At 42.5% G+C, this 21,402-nt stretch overlaps 1 protein-coding gene across 1 annotated transcript; it reads right to left on the bottom strand.

Annotated features, from left to right (window-relative positions):
• Positions 1-260: 260 nt before the first annotated feature.
• On the bottom strand, positions 261-10,538 carry LOC123141211 (ABC transporter G family member 37-like). The gene is made up of 22 exons (XM_044560415.1): positions 10,408-10,538; positions 10,279-10,327; positions 9,830-9,917; positions 9,363-9,536; positions 8,846-8,922; positions 7,854-7,904; positions 7,655-7,745; positions 7,126-7,427; positions 6,757-7,038; positions 5,483-5,796; positions 4,634-4,794; positions 4,449-4,552; positions 4,209-4,365; positions 3,917-4,167; positions 3,485-3,817; positions 3,098-3,388; positions 2,932-3,015; positions 2,704-2,834; positions 1,224-1,451; positions 968-1,139; positions 625-879; positions 261-518 (listed from the first exon to the last, which is right to left on the bottom strand). The coding sequence occupies exons 1-22, from the start codon at positions 10,536-10,538 to the stop codon at positions 261-263; spliced, it is 3,984 nt and encodes a 1,327-aa protein (XP_044416350.1).
• Between the last annotated feature and the right edge of the window lie 10,864 nt (positions 10,539-21,402).

The following is a 21,402-nucleotide window of genomic DNA, read 5'->3' as shown; positions in this document are numbered from 1 at the left end:
TCTCCAGAGTTTACCCATTTCTTTTTTTGAAAATTTGATAGGATGACTACAGAGAGTTTTAACAACACTTACACATAGACCTAGCCAATAACTCACGCATGCCACACGTGGTCACAATTCCGACCATGGTGCCTCCCTGTCAACACCACCTTGTCTATATGTGGGGTGTGACGGATATATCTGACACTAAATATACTTCTCGACCATATTTCGCAAGGAGACTATAATTTCTTCTTGCCACTACTAGTTTTGTTAAAGCCTCATCTCCTTTGGAAGTTGATATACTTGATAGAAAAGCCAAACAAGAGGGCGAAAGCCACAGTGCATCCCATAGTCACTGTGGCAATCACTCCCAAGAATTCATGCTTGAAACCATAGTAGCTCCTCAGGAACTCTGCTACAGTCTCATCAGTCTCAAGTTTCTCCTCGACATCCCCAAATTGTGAAGTGACTAGACCATACAATGTCCATGCAACCGGGCATATCCAGTAATACCAACTCCACCAGATAGGAATTCTCTGCATCAAACCAAAAATGTATTGTGAATCAAGATATATTCATATAGTTAGCTGGAGGACTAGAACCAATTGAGCATAAATATGTTGTGTGGGTGGAGAAACTCACAGAAACTGGGATGAGAAACCCAGAGAACAAGTTCCATAGGCCATAGGATGCAGATGATATAATTGCTGCGATACCACCACTGGGTGAAAGTCCCGCAGCCATCATCCCAAAGAATGTGAAGTACAAGAATGTGAAGTACATGAAGAACAAGTACCAAAAGAATTTGGTTGCAGTCCACTCAAATCCTATCATTGCATACACCAAAACTCCATAAATAAGAGATTGAACGAGTACGTATGGGAGCTCAATTACAACCTGCGATAATAATGACAATTTCATCAAGTCATTCGAGATATAAAATATAAGTACCACGCAGTATGCACGAGTGAGGTGAATTAGTCACCTGTGCAAATGTATACGGTAGGGATGAGTACATTTGAGATGCTCTTTCCTTGTAGAACACTATTCTTTCCATTGCAATCACCGGTTGGACACCCGATGCATTCGAAATACCGATCATTAGAATGGCAGCGTACATGGACCCCATGGAATTGAACAAATCTTGTCGTCTCGCTCTGTAAGGTGTAGAGAAACATTTTACAATGTGGAGACCACAATACAGGAACAAATAACAATCAGGTGATAATTGAAAAACCCACCTTTTCATTCCAAGGTCCCAGAATACCGTGCCAAAAAGCAGTGCTATGATTATGGTGATACAATATCTACTCCCAGTGTAATGAATGTTCCTCCAATATGATAAGTTTTGCTTCCATAAGCATATTAAGCATTGCTTCACTAAAGATTGTGAATACTCATCAGGAAAATGGAGATCGGTTGAGCTAGGAGGAGGCATACTTAGTTCCTTTATCAAGGCCTTGTTCTTCCTGAAATTATAAATAGTAGTGTTGGAACATGTCATGTGCATCCCGACAAAATAGAGCACAATAAAATTAATTTGATTTCTAGAAATATCGCTCAAGTAGAGGAAACATGTGTAGCGACAAAGGGCAATGGAGTCAAACCATACGATATGACATTATGAGTTACTAGACCTAGAAAAATAATATGAATATGATGCAAAACTAAACTAAGCAGATATATGAACTAAAGGTGTAAAAAACACTTAGGTTCATGGTCCATCTTAAGCCGAACAACAACTAACAAACCCACAAACAATAATTAACTATTGATTGGTCGTTGTTGTGCTCTATAATTTCCAGTTACACAAGACATGGCAAAGCTAATTAATGACTACAATATTCCCATATTGTAATAAGAATTTTATTTCTCACAAAAACAAGTAGTAGACATTTTCCATTATGATTCTAGAATGTAGCTAAAAGATGCTTCAAAGTTGTTCATGTATCTAAATCATAAAATAAAAATGTGAACTGTAGCTACCATAATATGCACACCAAATGGAGTCTAACTTGTTATATCTATGATCTTGTGTTTTCTTGAATAAGAACTTGTGCACCCAACCAAATTCGAATTCCATACACATTTGATGCCTTTAGAAAAAAACTATTTTGTTACAAACTAAATCATTGCGATTACACCTCAAATTTATAGTCGCATGAAACTACCACTAATAATAGGACATCTGTATACTAGAATATGTACATGCTTCAACCCCAAACTATTAGGAAGTTACCATACAAACTATTTGGATGAGAAAACAAAAAAATGAAAGCAACCAACAATTTTAGTAATAACTGGTAGCAGGCCAACTAGCAGCATATGACCTAAGACCCTAGAACAAAGTAGTTGGTATAGATCCTCACACAAGCGAAATCTTCAGACACCTTATGTAGAAAGAATTACCTCCTTTGGGTATTACATACATGAATTCTAGGCAACATAGTCAAGCTAGTTCACAACATAATTCTGCATTGACTAGCCATAAGATTCTATCCACTAAATAATTCTTAGGACAAGTTGGCATAAGGCGGTAGATCATTCTTCTATAGCTACTAGATTTAAGAGATCCAATGTGTTTTGGTACCTTGGATAGCTTGGGTAGGTAAATGTTTCTGGATTATAATTCTACTCCAAAGATAGTAATAAGTTACATTCTGTAACTGGGACTTTCTTAGTTCCTAAAATTAAAGGATTATTAAGATGCATTGCACTTACTGATATAGCTCTGATTGTTTGAATATTACAGAAAGATTAATCCCCAACATTTGCTCTTGTAATGTTGAGGTTACCTCCAACATCCAAGTTGCGGGGTTATACCCATCTTGTATCCTATTAACGCCTATTCCCTGAATAAACCAAATGCAACAATAATTTCACTCCTGGCAAGTTCCATGAATCTATAGAGTAGTAAAAAGGTAATTTTCATGCTTCTGTTTGACTAACCTCAAAGTATGTGATCATATTCAAAGATTGCTCGCCCAGTGGACCAACATAGATCTCCTCCCCTCCTCGGTTCAGTAGAAAAAGCTACAATTCATCGAGAATACTATGAAACAAACTTACAATTCAAGACACTACAGGTTGCAACTAGAAGCAATAACTTCATTACCTCATCGAAAGTTTCAAATATGTCTATGCTTGGCTGGTGAATGGTGCAGGCAACAGTTTTACCAGTGTCCACCAGGTTCCTGACAGTCCTCATTACAATTGCTGCAGCCCTAGCATCAAGCCCCGATGTTGGCTCGTCCATGAAAATAATAGAAGGATTAGCTACAAGCTCTACTGCAATGGTCAGCCTCTTCCGTTGCTCAATTGAGAGACCATATCCTCCAGGATATCCAACTTGTGCACCTCCCAATGATGTGAGCTCCAAGATCTCCAACACGTCCTCAACAAATATCTGCATCCAGAAGTTGACAAAGAAATTAACAAAAACATTAAATAAAAACTCGAAAGAAAATAAGTAATCTTTGTTGTTATTTTTTATCAAACTGACCCTTCTTGTTAATGAGTCAATTTCTGATGGTAATCGAAGCCACGCGGAGAATAGAAGTGACTCAAGAATAGTCAAGTGTGGAGAGTGGATATCTGACTGCTCACAGTATCCAAATATACGACAAAAGGTTTCTTGCTTCTTTTGGTAGCCCGAGATAGTTATTGTCCCCTCTCTGTAGCCTCCGGTTATCCTTCCTGCTAACACATCCATCAACGTTGTTTTTCCGGCACCACTAATGCCCATTAATGCAGTCAGCACACCTGGTCTAAAGCAACCACTCACACCCTTTAGTATTTCCAAACGATCTTTTGTCTCACCCCGTGCTTTATTTTCCTGAAAAATGAACGCCGGAGTAAATAAGCATGAGGGAAGTATGTTTCCCATGCTAGTTCTTAATATTATCTTGATATAATACGAGACATGTTGTTTTACCTTTGGCATGTCTACTGAATACCTTATGTTGTCAAAGGTAAGTGAAAGTGGCACAAATGGAAGCGATACCCTTCCGTTGTTTGTAGGACTCTCCATTTCATTCATTACTCTTTTTTGGTGAGATCTTTTTAAGGGAGCATCCCTACTCAGTTTTGCAAATTTTTTGTCTAGTGCCTTGTTTGTCAATGATGAAAAGCCTCTACCATGTGCTACAAACAAGAACAAACCATCTTCCTTTAGAATTTGTGTATCTGGAAACAAGTCGACGCAATAGTCATGCAATTCAACGTACTTTTGAAGTATGTAAAAGCTGCGGTGTAGAGGCCATTAAATATAATTGTGTATCCAATCAGTACACCTAAGCCAATCCAGTACCATTTTGCCTCCACAAATATCCCTCGAGATTTCAAGACACTTGTTCCTAATGGCTCTGTTGACCTAGGAAGTGCCTGAAAAGCCAAATGTTAAGTTTGTTAGACTGTCAGACATATTTTTTTCTATAAGTTTCAAAGTTCTTGGTCTTGAGGTGTACTTTACTCCAGCGGTGAGATGTAAATTCATTTGTCGAAATTGCAGTTTGTGCATACATCAATGGTGAGATCCAGTATCCAAGCAACCAAAACTTGTTGAAGTTTTCTGAACGGGAAAGGGAGCGAATAAGAGCCACAAATTTAAGAAAAACACAAATTATGGAATGACTACTAGTGGCGAACTTACCGCTAGAAAGCAAAAATCCACCTAACAGCAAAAGCAAAAGCATTGTAAATGTTCCAAAGATGTTTGCCGCAAACATGTTTCTCGTTACTCCAGCAATCAACCGGAACAAGGAAGATGACATCTGACTTAGTGCTAGAAGCAAAAAATATTGCTTGAAGAACCTGAAATGTGTAGGTCATTTTTGTTTGCCCATTTATTATGTATTGTGGGTTAACATAAAACAAATAATTTCATTGAATGGGAAATGCAACAAATACAATTAGAGTGTGCACCTAATAGACTTAACATGTAATGAAAGCGTAAATCACCTCTACAAATAAACTCATGAACCACCATAATAATAAATAATAACACCTATTATGTTTGTTTAATCAACTTGTTGTATTCACTTTCTTCAAAGTTGCTTCCATTTTATTTTTCTTCCTTGAATAAAAATGGGGTTTCCTAAGTTAGCGAGTCTTGAAATCCCAACAACATACATAGCCAAAGTGCATCAATGTTCAAACAAAAATACACAAGTAATACTACAATTTATAATTATACTTAATCTACAAGTATTCTATTGCCAGAAATACTTAATCTACTGAGTGCAACACTTTTTTTAGCTTTTGCAATGTTTCTAAATATATATATGCATGCACAAGGAGATAAACCAAGAATAGAAAAAACAAAAGGAAAGAAAAGGAGTCATAGTATAATACACTATATCTCTCTAGCAAATTCAACAAATATAAAAGAAACAATATATAGGATGAACATCAATGTAAAAACTAGTTCTTAGAGCAAACGTTTGGACCAGGAAAAACTGCACATAATAGAATTTTTTTGCCATTCATTTGTAATGCTCACCTCCCAATATTTGGGTCAAACCCAACTGCATAATATGTCATGGAAACCAATATTGTGATTTCAACAAGGGTGATGGGAATCTTAAGAATCCATTGAGGCAAAGTGTACGCCCATGCCGGATAGAAAACATCCCTTTCCTTAAAGAAAAGTGGCAGTTTCATGATAGTTCCGCCAAGGTCACCTAAATTGCTGAACATGGTTTCACCCACAAAGAAAAACAACACCCCCAGATATAACCCTCCATCAGTCAATGAATCGCGATGCATATTGCTTTTCCAGAAGATTGTTAACGCGATGAATGCTATCATAGCCATCTGTGACAAGAGTATTCATTATAACCGATAGTTGTTTGCATACAGTTTAAGTATGAAAACTGTGCGCTATTATTCTACAACAAGTATTGATTCTAGAGCAAAGATCACGCATGATCCCATATCTTTGAGACACTATTAAGAACTTTTAGTATTCCTTGAATTTTGTAGAACTTCACATTGTCGAGATATTTTATACTAGATACTACTCCCTCCATTCCAAACTATTTGAAAAATCTAGGATTGTCCTAAGTCAAACTTTTTAAAGTTTAACCAAGACTTATTTTTGCTAAGGTATACAATGTCAATTATATAAAACATGAAAAATATATTTAATAATGAATCTAATGTAGCAAATTTGGTGTTGTAGATGTTGAAGTATCTTTATATATACTTGGTCAAACTTAATGAAATTTGACTTAGGGGAAATCTAGAGCTTCAATTATTTTGGAACAATTCGAGTACACCTTTTATCAGTACATGTAAGCCCATGCATGTAGCATCTGTCCGGTGACTCTCTTCCATCGCCTAATTTGACCTCATGTATTCAGGACCTGGGGTTAAATTTCCATCTCACATAATACCAGATGAGTTGAATGGCCTTTTAAAGTACACATTGACATGCTAGGACTACTAGATTAGAACTCATATGACCTGTTTATGTTATGTTCGTGGCTAGCTTGGTCTGTTCATGTGTCAATCATGTTAAATAACTAGTGTGATGTTCAACTTAGTTGAATTGTGTCATGTTAGGTCCATAGAAAGCCATGTCCGTATTTTTGGTGGGACTAGGAGCAAATTGGTTGGTGAAAAGCGTAATGTATTACTATAAACATATTAAAAAGGCATATGGGAACTAATATATTCTTGTCAAAAACCATGGGCAAAGTCTTGAAGAAATGAATGTGAAAAACAAAAGAATAATTTATATTGGGTGAAGGGGGGGGGGGGGTATGAACTCACACGTGCAAAATTAACCATGTATAGGGACGAGTTCCTTCTCATAAGTAGGATTTCTCTAGCAGATATGGCGTTGACCAACTGCCGTTTGCTCACACCATATTTTGAATTGGTTAGAGCTGGCGACAAACTCTGGTTCTTCTCAAATGGGATCTCAAGGGCCTTTAGAATTATCTGACCAACATGAAATGTATGAAAAGCTTCTGCAAATTTCTCCACGGTGATGTACTGATAAGGTTCACCAGCCCTTGTCCAGTAGTGCTTTTGATCTTTAATTGAAGTTACCTTTCAATCAAATAAAAAAAATAATGTGAGCAATATGCTATGATTTAATATATATTTTTGACATTTGCGAAGCTAAGATGTGTGTACTTCTAACAAGAAGTCAGCAATAGCTTTTCTCTGGGGACATCGGAAGCCTAGGGACTCAAAAAACTCAATCACGTTCTCTTTGGGCCCTTGGTAGACAACATGGCCCTCTGACAGGAGCATGACATCATCAAAAAGATCATATGTTTCAGGTGATGGTTGAAGTAAAGAGATGACAGCTGTTCCCCCAAGTATGTGGACCAATTGCCCTAGGAAATTCACTATTTGAAATGCAGTTGAGCTGTCAAGCCCATTCGAGATCTCATCCATGAAAAGGGATCTCGCTGGACCAATGAGCATTTCTCCTGCAACCAATCAGATATGTCAAGCAAGCATAAGTGTGTTGATCTGTTACTACAAAATAATACAACTACCAATTTGGCATGACAATTCTCCTGCATATGACATTTTTTGAGGAACTGAATAAAAATCCTCTAATTTAAATGCCAAAGTCATACAAGTAGTTCAAAAAATAACATTCATTGTTGCGGAAATTTCAATATGTAACATGGGAGCTTCTTGTACAACATACCTATCGTGACACGTTTCCTTTGTCCGCCGGATATACCTCTTGCCATGTCATTTCCAACCAATGTATCCGAACAGGTATGAAGTCCTAAGATCTGAAGTGAAAGTAAAGTGCTATCAATTGAAGTAACTCTAATATTAATATGTGAACGGAATCATAAAAGTTGAAGAGCCGTAGAGAACCAAAAGCCCATAAATCAAACCTGCATTATATAGTTTGTAACTATGTTGCTCTTGCCTCCAATTGCAGATTCCTACAAGAATGAAACTATGCATCAAGAAACATTGAAACAGTGGAAGTTTTGTAAGATAGTACTCAATGAGTCAGAAACTATGTTGATGTGAGCATGTGACTCTAAGGAAGAAATTAGGGTTGCTTTACAACTTGATATAAATGATATATTGTTAGATCAAATTGTTGGAGCAAAATACTACACTGTTGTTTATGTGACTAAGCGAGAGAAGGTGAAATCAAAACATGCATGTGGGCCAATACATCCTAAAGCTTGCTTTGGTGCACCCTCAGGCAAAGTTTAGAACTTTCGATGCAGATGCATGGTTGAGATTAAAACATACCTCTTCAACCATAAAGGTAATATTGTCTATTTAATTAACTCGTGTTGTTGAGAAATTAACTCGTCAAATTGATCTCCATATCGATCTGTCTCTGGCCGTCAGTGTTCGCACGAGTTGGATCTAATTCAGTTATAGATGGATTCATTGTTCAAAGTGCAATGGATGTCTTTAACTGCATCCCCTAAATCCAGTTTAGTTCTCTTCGGCTACGTCTTTGATCTAAGGGCGTGGCCGGTGGGTGGGCGGGCGGGAGCGGACACCTCAATCAGGATCATAAAGCTTCGACAAGGTCATTGATTCCTCAGACAATACTTGCGCACGAGATCGACGAAGGAAGAGGAAGATAGATGGAGATACGAAAAACGGGCATTCCTATGGATTTGGATCTAATTACCATCTACTCCTTCTGTTCTGCTACTCTTAGATACGGACGTGTTTAGACATGTTTTAGTGTTAGATACATTTATAGCTAGGCCAATTTAAGTCAACTAATTTGAGTACGAAAATACCCTTTAAGTTATTTCAGGAGGCATGTATTGAAGCGCTCCTCCTAAAAAGGATTGTTTCAATTTAAAAAAAAATTGCATCGACAAAAAATACATAGACTTTAGTTTTTCACCTTCATGAACACGTCGATGTCGTGCTCCGGTGTCAGGTCCGCTTCCCTCTCCCTTCTCGTCAGCTCGGCTAACAAATCTGAATAGAGCACGCACATTTAAGACACGCTGAAAAAAAGCTAAGAACACACAAAATTTACCTTGCATATAGTACACACTCCTTCTAAACAGGTGCATAGAGCGTACACTTGTTTCTAGATCGTCGATTTGACAAATTAAATATATATTGTATATACCAACAAAAGTGTATCATCATATTCATATATGGATGAAGTTTCTAAATATATAATTTTTGTTCACATATACTCTCTTCGTCTGCAATTACTGCGACAAGTAATTCGGGGTGGAGGAATTGTACACATTTGGCTAGGCAGATCAAATTGCTGACCTAGAAGCACGTGCACATCCTATGCACCTGTCGGGACGGAGTGCTATTTTTTTTCATCTGAATTTTTGTAAAGTGGTGACTGATAAAACAACAGCTGGTCCATGGTTGGTTATTCTTTGTTTTTCAGTTACCCTGACGGTCACCGGTGCCTTGACACTCGGCGGAGAAGGCGAGCGTCTCCCTAACGGTCATCTCCCCGGTGTGGAGATCCTCCTGGCTAACGTATGCTGCTGCCTTCTCGACGACAAATTCCTCCATGCCGTGTCCGTTGTAGGTCACCCTCCCTGACACCTGCATCGCTTTATCTAATTATTATCATAAATTACTTACAAACAAGTTTTGTGTGATTAGAAAATGAGCACCGACTTTTTCACCAAACCGTATATTTTATTGACTTAAAATGGAGCATCAAGATGATACAAACATAATAAGCTGACGCTCAGCGCTTATATAGTTAGGATGCACATGACCAACACAACACACACACATAAAAAACACGCTAGCAAATAGTAAAGTTATACAAGACAAAAGTTGTAGGTAAGCGAGGAAATAACATATGATAGAAAAATGAGCACCAACTTAAGAGAGAAGAAGAGACCTTGAGTCCTGAGTCTAGCATCCGTCCGGCCAAAGCCTTGAGCAATGTGGTCTTCCCAGACCCCGGAGACCCCAACAGCAAAGTCATCCTTGAAACAAACAAAATCAAAATGGAGAAGAGAAAAATTAGCCCATGCAAACATGAAAAACCGAAGCTAGCTACTATTATATGCAGTACCTGCGTGGCCTAATGATGGCATTGGTTTCGTGGAGCAGTGCATGCTTCGTCTTCCAGGCGTTTGGTACCATACGCAACGTGTTCGCCACATCCTAACACACCACGGTCGGGAACGGGATTAATTATTAACTACTCCCTCCGTAAACTAATACTCCTGCTTCTTCTGGTTATCCAATGGATATAAAGTATATGAATACCATAAGAGCGTTGGTGGCGGCGTTGAGGATGGTCGGCGTCGCGCGGCTGCCGGCGGCGTAGGCCTCCGCCTCCACCGCCAGCCCCTCCGCGCGCACTTCGATCGTCGGAAGCTCCATTCCAACGCTGCAAACAAGTTGATGGACACAAATTAACACATGTACGATCGATGATTATACGTGTCCTGTTCGCATGCATGCACGTACCGGTCGAAGCGGTTCTTGATCTTGAGCAGGAACCTTTCGTGGTCGTCGCCGGTGAAGCCGACTAACTGCTCGACGAAGGACTTCGCCTCTGCCTCCGTCATGACCGCCGCCTCTCCTCGCTCCGCCGCCATTGCCCCGTGCCACAAGAGTACGTGTACAACTAGCTCCTCCACCAAGCCGGCCTCTCGCTTCGCGTATATATATATATAAGCTAGACGAGTACTGATTAGCTGTTAACAAAAAAGGAGTGCTGGTTAGTTGGTTCACTCTGTTGGACGTCCTTGTACACAAACAACTCTAGTTGATCGTTTCTCCAGAGGATTACATTTACGTAAACTTGGAGCGGAGGGATGTACAGTCCAGTTCTTCTAGTGGTTGACTGATTGTTGGGGAAATAAGTCGCAAGAAAAGTCGCAATCACTTGCCGCCTCGACGAAAACAATTCTCTCCGGCCGTGAAAATTAAGCCGTTGAAATGCATCAGTTTGACATTATTCTGCAAATATATTTGTATTAACAAATACGTACGCAAAGGACAAACGGAAGACAGTACTACCAACCGGCATCTCCGTGGTCAGAGATCCGGCCAAAATATTTTGATGGATCAATGCAATTATTTCCTTACGTGGATCTCTGTGATGTGAGGTCGGAAGCTAAGATCATTGGACGATGCTACCAAATAGTGTCCTCTGTTTTTCCGTTTGTTTACGAAAAGAGGCCATCATTGGAAATTAATCAGAGCAAAGCCATGTCGTGCTAGACATGTTTCCTGTCCTAAGCAGGCTACGATTGATAGGTTTCGTAGCACGGAAGAGGGTCACCATCTATCCTTGATAGGAGAGAAATAAAATGAACCACTCTAAATAACAAAAGAGGGGTAATTGTATCCAACTGAGCAAGCTACCTGTTCATTGTTCCATGAGAAGCCATTGTACACACTCAATCCATCATCACATAATAGGAAAAGCGTGATCAGAGTAATAGGCTGTAGAAACTTGCTAAAACGCAATTCCGTCTGAACTGCTTGATACAGAAATAATCCCACCTACTGTAGCCATTAGCTTTGCAAGAAATTGAGATGTAGATATAAAAACAGGGTACTCTCAGCCAGCAGATCGGTAAAGTTCAATCGGATAGTTCCTGCATGGATGCTACTGAAAAAACTAATCACTCTAACATGTAACATTCATAATTAACTGCAGCAAGATAGAAAAATGATTAAAACAGACCATGCATTAGACAGCAAAAAGCTAAACATGACCAATAAAAGTGAATCCCGAAAGGCACATAGGTCCAAAAAGAAATAAGATTCGTGGGAATAAGCACGAATAAGAATATCGTGGTATGACAAATTAGATTGAAGCTCCTGCAGTTGCTGGTATGTGGGATGAGGAAATTGCTTGTTCGTTGTTCACTCAAAAAAATAACGTTATTGATAACTCTCGAACGTGCCATACTGTCTCTTTTCGATCTTGGCGTACGGAGGTGCCACGAAGGACAACGGACGCCGTCTCGCCACGAACCAACCCCCCCCCCCCCCCCCCACACACACACACACTCCGTCTCCACTCTCTTCTCAGCGCACAGATGGAGGGAAGAGAAAACAGAGGAGGTGTGGCCGGCGCGGCAGCTTGCCGACGGCGGCTGAGATGGCGATGTGCAGGGGGTGAGCGGAAAGCGGGTGGGGGAGGCTTTGAGGATGCGGTCGTCGCTCGTGAGCTCCTCTCTCGCAGGAGCTCGGGCGTGGAGGCGCGAGGTTCTCTTCTCCGTCGGCGTCCAAATCGACGACGGGATAGCTTGTGCCACCAAGAAGGAACACCCGGCCGACGACCTCCGGCGGCCTCGAGCATGGGACATGCCGGCGGCCTCGAGAGCGGGACACGACGGCGGCCTCGAGCGTGGGGAGAAGCACAGGCACGTCCACGGCTTGAGCCCGTCGATTTCTCTAGCGATTTTTCATCCCCGTCGTGGTTCCCGTCGATGGGCGTCCCATATGCCCCCTCCCCCGCTGCATTTCTTCCCGTGGGTGTCAGCAAGGTGCTTTCAGGAGGTGGGCGTGGAGGGGGAGGAGCCGCAGCGGACATTGTCATGGGGAGGTGGCGTACGATGCGACCACGCCACCATCGGATTATGCCGGAGTCTCATCTGGCCACCCCGTGGAGGAGTTGGTGGTGTTAGAGCATCTCCAGCCGCGCCCCCAACAGGCCCCCCCAGGCCACTTTTTCGGCGCCGGCGCTAAAAAAAGCCCCAGTCGTGCCCCCAGGACGACGAAAAGCGCCGGTTCGGCCCTTTTTCCGCCCGGCGACCGCAGGCCGAACCCGGCGCACTGGGGGGCGATCGGAGGCTCCGGCGCAAGGGAAAAGCGCGGCTGGCCCACACCCTCAGGTGAAAAGTCAAGATTTTCTTCCCCGACTCGCCTTCCAGCCCCCGCGCCCTCGGCCGCCACTAGCTATATCCCGGCGTCGGCCGCCGCCTTTCACCGCTAGATAGCCATTCCCCGCCGGAAAAATAGCGGAGGTTCGCCAAGGCAGCCCCTCCAACAGCAGCTGGGCGTTTCCGGCCGCGGAGGGGCAGTTTAGCGGCGGGTGCACGCCCACCGGGCGCAAGGTGTTCGGCGATTTGTCTGCCTCGGCGATGGACTCGGATGACGAGGAAGCGCTCGCCGCGCTGCTGGAGGAGGAAGCCGAGGCCGACGTCCAGGAAGAAGAGCATCTGATGGTGCTCGCCGCCCTCGCCCAGCTGCTGGCGAGCACTGAAAAGCCGCGGCAAGGTGGCTCGGCTTTTGGGCGGGTGAAAGCAAAAAACCGGCATCGTCTCGAAGGCTACTGCATGCTCTACTCCGACTACTTCGCCGATGCTCCACTTCACGGCGACAAAACATTTCGGCACCGTTATCGGATGAGCCGAAAGCTCTTCCTCAGAATTGTGAATTCCATCCGGGAGTTCGACAACTACTTCAAGTGCAAGATGGATTGCACCGGCAAACTTGGATTCACCTCGATCCAGAAGTGCACGACAGCGATGAGGATGCTTGCATACGGAGCTCCCGGTGATTCACTCGACGACTATGGGCGCATGGCCGAGTCCACCAGCATAGAGTGTTTCTACAAGTTCTGTCGGGCAGTGGTGGCAGTGTTTGGACCGCAATACTTGAGAACACCCAATGCGGAAGACACTGCTCGGATCCTAGCACAGAATGCAGCAAGAGGATTTCCTGGGATGCTTGGAAGCATCGACTGCATGCATTGGAAATGGAAGAATTGCCCATTTGCTTGGCAGGGGATGTACAAAGGCGCCAAAGGCGGTTGCAGTGTGGTACTTGAGGCGGTGGCCACACAGGACCTCTGGATTTGGCACTCCTTCTTTGGTATGCCAGGAACTCACAATGACATCAACGTGCTGCAGTGCTCTCCTGTCTTTGCCAAGCTTGTTGAAGGTCATTCTCCTCCGGTGAACTTCGAGATCAATGGGCGGCACTACAACAAGGGGTACTATCTAGCTGATGGCATCTATCCGAGATGGTCGACATTTGTGAAGACGATCTCAAACCCTGTGCCAGGAGGCAAGAACGCCTGGTTTGCGAAGATTCAGGAGGCTTGCAGGAAGGATGTCGAGCGGGCATTTGGTGTGCTCCAATCTCGATTTGCTGTTGTCCGGTACCCCGCTCAGACCTGGTCCAAAGATCAAATGTGGGAGATTATGACTTGCTGTGTCATCTTGCACAACATGATCATCGAGAGCGAGCAAGAAGACCCAGTGTTTGACACTGAACCATACTACAGGCAGGGTCCTCTAGCCGAAGTTGATCACCAGCTACCGGCAACCTGGACTGCCTATCTCAGTATGCGTCAGGAGATCCGAGACCCACAGGTGCATCATCAACTGCAGAAAGATCTGATTGAGCACCTATGGAGGCTCAAGGGGGACGCCGGGCGCGACGTGTGATGAAATATGAGTTTTTATTTGTTGAACTATATAATTTGTATTGAACTATTTGTTGTTGTACTATTTTGTTGAAGTATTTGATTTTTCTGTGATGAAATATGTGATAAGAAAAAATTGTGTTGATAATTGAACGCCGAGACACGGCGAACCACGCCGAATATGGGCCTATTCTCGCCCATATGGGCCCTTTATTCGCCGAAATGGGGCTGAAAAGTGGGCCAATTTCGGCGCCTGGGGGCGACGACTGGGCGCAAAACCGCCCCCAGCGCCGATTGTATCGCCGGCTCGCCCCCAGGGGGCGATTTTTATGCGTCCTGGGGGGGGGGGCAACGGCTGGAGATGCTCTTACTTCATCCATTCCCGGCCTTCGACCGCCGATGCCAGACCCGCAGGAGAGTTCATGTACCCTCGGCTCGTGCTGCGATAACGGGAGGTGTGCATGCTGCAGTCAACAGGGGTCTGAATCAATGATACTTAGTGTTTTTGCCATGGCAGATTCAGTTTTCTACGAAATCCAATGTTTCAAATAAATATACCATGGCAAAATTTGTGTATGATTGCATTGCAAATTCACATCCCTTTGAATAGATGATACTGGATGATTTTGCCATGGCAAATTCAATTTTCTCGCGAGTCCAATGTCCAAATTATTATAACCATGGCAAATTTGTGTAGCATCACATGGCAAATTCATATGTGTTGAATAGATGCTACTTAATGTGTTTTCCATGACAAATTTCATGTATCATGTTCAAAATTACTCCACAAGTTGCCACGATCTACATAGTATTTTTTTTTCATTTTAACTTTGCCATTCAATTTTTCTTAGTTGGTCACAGGCTTCAGATTATGAACCTGTTGGAGCATATATGGATTTATGAAATTGACCAAGCTCATGGCAAATCATTTCATCAATAAGGTGATCCATAATACTCGGCCATTGGTGAGATGTTTTGGTCATGTTTGATGTCATTTTAGTTCTATTTCAATTTAATAGTTAAATGGGATGAGGTGAACATTGCAACTTAAGATGTGTTTGTTTTGCCATGGCAACTTTAAGATGTTTTGCCATGGCAAATTAAGATGTTTTACCATGGCAAATTTAAAATGTTTTGCCATGGCAAGTTTGGAGTTTTATTCACACTCCAATTAGCCATGGCAATAAAAGTTAAAATTTCCATGGGAATTTAGGTAAATGTACCATGTTAATAAGGGTAAATATGGCAAATAAAAATTAAACTTGCCATGGCAATAAAAGTTAAATATTGCCATGGGGATTTAGGTAAATTTTCCATGTTAATAAGGGTCAATTAGCTATGGCAAATAAATAGTAAAACTTGCCATGGCAATAAAATTTCAATATTTTCATGGGGATTTAGGTAAATTTGCCATGTTAATAAAAGTCAAATAAATAGTAAAACTTGCCATGGCAATAAAAGTTAAATATTGCCATGGGGATTTAGCTAAATTTTAATAAAAGGTAAATTTGCCATGACAAATAAATAGTAAAACCTGCCATGGTAATAAAATGTTAAAAATTGCCATGGGGATGTAGGTAAATTCGCCATGTTAATGAAGGTGAAATAATTAGTAAAACTTGCCATGGCAATATCTGCCATTTTGTGTTCTTTTGGACAATTTAAACAATTACCATGACAATTTAAAAAAATCAAAAGTTGCCATGACAAGAAAGCAATGAATTTACCATGATCCGAGAACTAAATTTGCCATGATTCGATAACTATATTTGCCATCTTCCAGGAATCAAATTTGCTATGATGCATAAACTAAATTTGCCATGATCAATTAACTAAAGAATTTATGTTTACATGGCAAAAAGTATAAGATTAGTTGCCATGGTAGAAAACAGTAAAATTGCAGCATGATCCAAAATCGAAAGTTGCCATGTCAAGAATGCAATGAATTTTCCATGATCCGAGAACTCAATTTTGCCATCATTCAATAACTATATTTGCCATATTCCAGGAAAATTTAAGAAAAATTGTACAATGAGACGACAAATTTAAGAAAAATCTAAAGAAATTATGATGTTGGGTTTCTTCATATTTACCATACTTTTTGCCATTTACATATTTTTTCTTTTTCTTTTTGCTACAACATGGCTTTTTATGTAGGTATTTTACGGGACCTCCTATGCGCCGCTTATTGCGGTAAGTAGTCACGGTTTTGCACAGGAGGCGGCTCACCTGGGCCGGCCCATTCACTTTACTTTGCGGGATGAATATATCGCAAAATTAAGAAGCGCTGGCGAATCGAACCCGTGACCTGGTACAGAGGCTCGCGATGCGCTAGCCACTATGACATGCGACCTATTCCAAAATAACTGCAGCGCAAATTTATAAGAAACTACCAACAGCGGCCAAAAGTAAAACCAAATAGCGAATTTCCAGAAAACATATTGGCGAAGGATCAAACACAAGACCTCATGCCCATAACCACTGCACTAACTAAGCTTATATGTCTAAAAGGGGCAGCCAGGTATATATGATTAATATACGCGACAGATTAAATTTTTTAAGAAAATTGAAACGTGATTTTTAAAAAGGAAAACCTTTTTGAAACGCAAACATTATTTCAGAAAATAAAATTGAATACGGGCACATTTTTAGAAATTATGAACTACTTCTTGTTAACACAAATCATTTCTTGAAAAGAATAACAAAATTGAAAAGGTGAACATTTTTCACAATCAGAAACTATTTTTTACAAAACTCGAGCATATTTTGAATTTGTGAACTACTTTCGAAAACATGCACATTTTTTCAATTTGTGAACAAAATTTGAAACTGTAGCATTTTTTGAAGGGAAAAGCCTGGCTGGTATTTGTTTGAAGCGAACAACCAACTCACCAAACCCCACTTGATGTCCTGTAAATGAAAATTAACTATGTGACCTTTCTAGCTCCCGCATGTTGGCCATGGGTCCCCCACCCCTCTCCATGGGCAAATTTGACAAATTTAACCTATGGATGAAATCAAATCACAAAATGAACTGTCCGTGAAACTATTTCACGCGGCTGACCTTTTTGTGTGACGCCCGACACGAAGGCGCCACACTACACTGTGCAACGCCTCACAGATAGGCGCTACACGGCCAGCGTAGCACCCGTGTGATCCGAAAATTACTAAGTCAGTGTGCAGCGCTTGAGAGCTAGGCGCCACACTATATAGTGTAGCGCCTAGCTCCTAGGCGTTGCACTAATGCAGCGCCTGAGAGCTAGGCGCCACGGGTCAGCCGCGTGAAATAGTTTCACGGACAGTTCATTCTGTGATTTGATTTCGTCTATAGATCAAATTTGTCAAATTTGCCCTCTCCATGTGAATGCAAGTGCCGTCTCTCTCCCCGTGTGACAGAGTGAGAGAGAGAGGGAGACGTGAGAGATGGATGAGATGATATGACCTTTTTCAGGGATACACCATACATGCATGTTTGCATGGTACTGCATGAGCTGGCCTTTTTTATGTGGGCATGCATGCATGTCGTAGGCGGCTCCATGAGCCCATGCACAGGTAAGTCATTTTTCTCGATGTGCAGATGGATAACCAGGGCCATTTAATAAGGCTAATTACTACGTGTTTTGATCTTTGGAACCAATAAAATGGGATGAATAAAGTACTAGTCATAGTTTTTTGTACATGGCAACTTCAACCAGGAAACACAAATCTTGTCCTTTTTGTTCGCGTTTTGTATGTTTGGGTCACTAAAATGGAGACCGGACCGATGTACGAGTCCGGACAGAGCCATTAAACCCAACGGTGCTGCTCCAGCTGGTGAGAAGTTCGTCCCGGCATTTCACTGAACACCAAGTGGGGCCGGCACCTCCCAAGGCAAAGGGCGGCGATAACTTATGTGCCTCGGTGCTGATAACTTTGGCGAGGGGGTGATAAAATGTACACACGGCAACTTTAATGTTAATAGCACGGTAACTCACTCATCGCAAACCTGATAACTTATGTACCCCGGTCCTGGTAACTTTGCCGCCGGTGGGGGGGGGGCGGTGGGAGGGCTGGGGTGGTTGATGAAATATACCACCGTTAACTTTTGTGTGAATAGCATGATAACTCACACATCGCACACCTGATAATTTATGTATCCCGGTCCTGATAACTTTGGCATGGGGTGTGTGTGTGTGTGTGTGGGGCGGGGGTGATGAAATACCCCCCTCGTAACTTTTATGTGAATAGCATGGTAACTCACATATCACAGACCTGCTAACTTGTGTACCTCAGTCCTGATAACTTTGGCATGGGGGGAGGGGTTGATGAAATATCTCCACAATAATTTCTATGTTAATAGCATGGTAATATACATATCACAAATCTGATAATGTTGGGGAACGTAGTAATTTCAAAAAATTTCCTACGCACACGCAAGATCATGGTGATGCATAGCAACGAGAGGGGAGAGTGTTATCCACGTACCCTTGTAGACCGAAAGCGGAAGCGTTAGCACAACGCGGTTGATGTAGTCGTACGTCTTCACGATCCGACCGATCAAGTACCGAACGCACGGCACCTCCGAGTTCAGCACACGTTCAGCCCGATGACGTCCCTCGAACTCCGATCCAGCCGAGTGTTGAGGGAGAATTTCGTCAGCACGACGGCGTGGTGACGATGATGATGTTCTACCGACGCAGGGCTTCGCCTAAGCACCGCTACAGTATTATCGAGGTGGACTATGGTGGAGGGGGGCACCGCGCACGGCTAAAAGATCAAGAGGTCAATTGTTGTGTCTCTAGGGTGCCCCCTGCCCCTGTATATAAAGGAGCAAGGGGGAGAGGCGGCCGGCCAGGAGGGGCGCGCCAGGAGGAGTCCTACTCCCACCGGGAGTAGGACTCCCTCCCTTTTCCTTGTTGGATTAGGAGAGGAGAGGGAAGGAGAGAGAGGGGAAAGGAAAGGGGGGGCGCCGCCCCCCTCCTTGTCCAATTCGGACTTGGGGGAGGGGCGCGCTGCTGCCCCTTGGCTGCCTCTCCTCTTGCACCAATTGGGCCCATGAGGCCCAATAACCTCCGGGGGGGGGGGGTTCCGGTAACCCCCCAGTACTCCGGTATATATCCGATAACCCCCGGAACCATTCCGGTGTCCGAATATAGTCGTCCAATATATCAATCTTCATGTCTCGACCATTTCGAGACTCCTCGTCATGTCCGTGATCACATCCGGGACTCTGAACAACCTTCGGTACATCAAAACATATAAACTCATAATATAACTGTCATCGAAACTTTAAGCGTGCGGACCCTACGGGTTCGAGAACTATGTAGACATGACCGAGACACGTTTCCGGTCAATAACCAATAGCAGAACCTGGATGCTCATATTGGCTCCCACATAATTTACGAAGATCTTTATCGGTCGGACCGCATAACAACATACGTTGTTCCCTTTGTCACCGGTATGTTACTTGCCCGAGATTCGATCGTCGGTATCTCAATACCTAGTTCAATCTCGTTACCGGAAAGTCTCTTTACTCGTTCTGTAATACATCATCCCGCAACTAACTCATCAGTTGCAATGCTTAAGTGATGTGCATTACCGAGTGGGCCCAGAGATACCTCTCCGACAATCGGAGTGACAAATCCTAATCTCGAAATACGCCAACCCAACAAGTACCTTCGGAGACACCTGTAGCGCACCTTTATAATCACCCAGTTACGTTGTGACGTTTGGTAGCATACAAATTGTTCCTCCGGTAAACGGGAGTTGCATAATCTCATAGTCATAGGAACATGTATAAGTCATGAAGAAAGCAATAGCAGAATACTAAACGATCGTGTGCTAAGCTAACAGAATGGGTCAAGTCAATCACATCATTCTCCTAATGATGTGATCCCGTTAATCAAATGACAACTCATGTCAATGGCTAGGAAACATAACCATCTTTGATCAACGAGCTAGTCAAGTAGAGGCATACTAGTGACACTCTGTTTGTCTATGTATTCACACAAGTATTATGTTTCCGGTTAATACAATTCTAGCATGAATAATAAACATTTATCATGATATAAGGAAATAAATAATAACTTTATTATTGCCTCTAGGGCATATTTCCTTCAGTCTCCCACTTGCACTAGAGTCAATAATCTAGATTACACAGTAATGATTCTAACACCCATGGAGCCTTGGTGCTGATCATGTTTTGCTCGTGGAAGAGGCTTAGTCAACGGGTCTGCAACATTCAGATCCGTATGTATCTTGCAAATTTCTATGTCTCCCACCTGGACTAAATCCCGGATGGAATTGAAGCGTCTCTTGATGTGCTTGGTTCTCTTGTGAAATCTGGATTCCTTCGCCAAGGCAATTGCACCAGTATTGTCACAAAAGATTTTCATTGGACCCGATGCACTAGGTATGACACCTAGATCGGATATGAACTCCTTCATCCAGACTCCTTCATTTGCTGCTTCCGAAGCAGCTATGTACTCCACTTCACACGTAGATCCCGCCACGACGCTTTGTTTAGAACTGCACCAACTGACAGCTCCACCGTTCAATGTAAACACATATCCGGTTTGCGATTTAGAATCGTCCGGATCAGTGTCAAAGCTTGCATCAACGTAACCATTTACGATGAGCTCTTTGTCACCTCCATAAACGAGAAACATATCCTTAGTCCTTTTCAGGTATTTCAGGATGTTCTTGACCGCTGTCCAGTGATCCACTCCTGGATTACTTTGGTACCTCCCTGCTAACTTATAGCAAGGCACACATCAGGTCTGGTACACAGCATTGCATACATGATAGAGCCTATGGCTGAAGCATAGGGAACATCTTTCATTTTCTCTCTATCTTCTGCAGTGGTCGGGCATTGAGTCTTACTCAACTTCACACCTTGCAACACAGGCAAGAACCCTTTCTTTGCTTGATCCATTTTGAACTTTTTCAAAACTTTGTCAAGGTATGTGCTTTGTGAAAGTCCAATTAAGCGTCTTGATCTATCTCTATAGATCTTGATGCCCAATATATAAGCAGCTTCACCGAGGTCTTTCATTGAAAAACTCTTATTCAAGTATCCTTTTATGCTGTCCAGA

This window comes from Triticum aestivum, chromosome 6D (assembly GCF_018294505.1).
Source record: "Triticum aestivum cultivar Chinese Spring chromosome 6D, IWGSC CS RefSeq v2.1, whole genome shotgun sequence".
Classification (NCBI taxonomy): domain Eukaryota; kingdom Viridiplantae; phylum Streptophyta; class Magnoliopsida; order Poales; family Poaceae; genus Triticum; species Triticum aestivum.
This window is presented reverse-complemented; position numbering and strand designations above follow the sequence as displayed.

Excerpts from the sequence above, each read along its gene's own strand:
- LOC123141211 (XM_044560415.1), bottom strand. The coding sequence starts at position 10,538 with ATGGCGGCGGAGCGAGGAGAGGCGGCGGTCATGACGGAGGCAGAGGCG. Across the intron at positions 8,923-9,362 it reads AGGCACCGGTGACCGTCAGG|ATTTGTTAGCCGAGCTGACG; the intron begins GTAACTGAAAAA and ends TGCTCTATTCAG. Across the intron at positions 7,039-7,125 it reads TTGCTGACTTCTTGTTAGAA|GTAACTTCAATTAAAGATCA; the intron begins GTACACACATCT and ends TTTGATTGAAAG.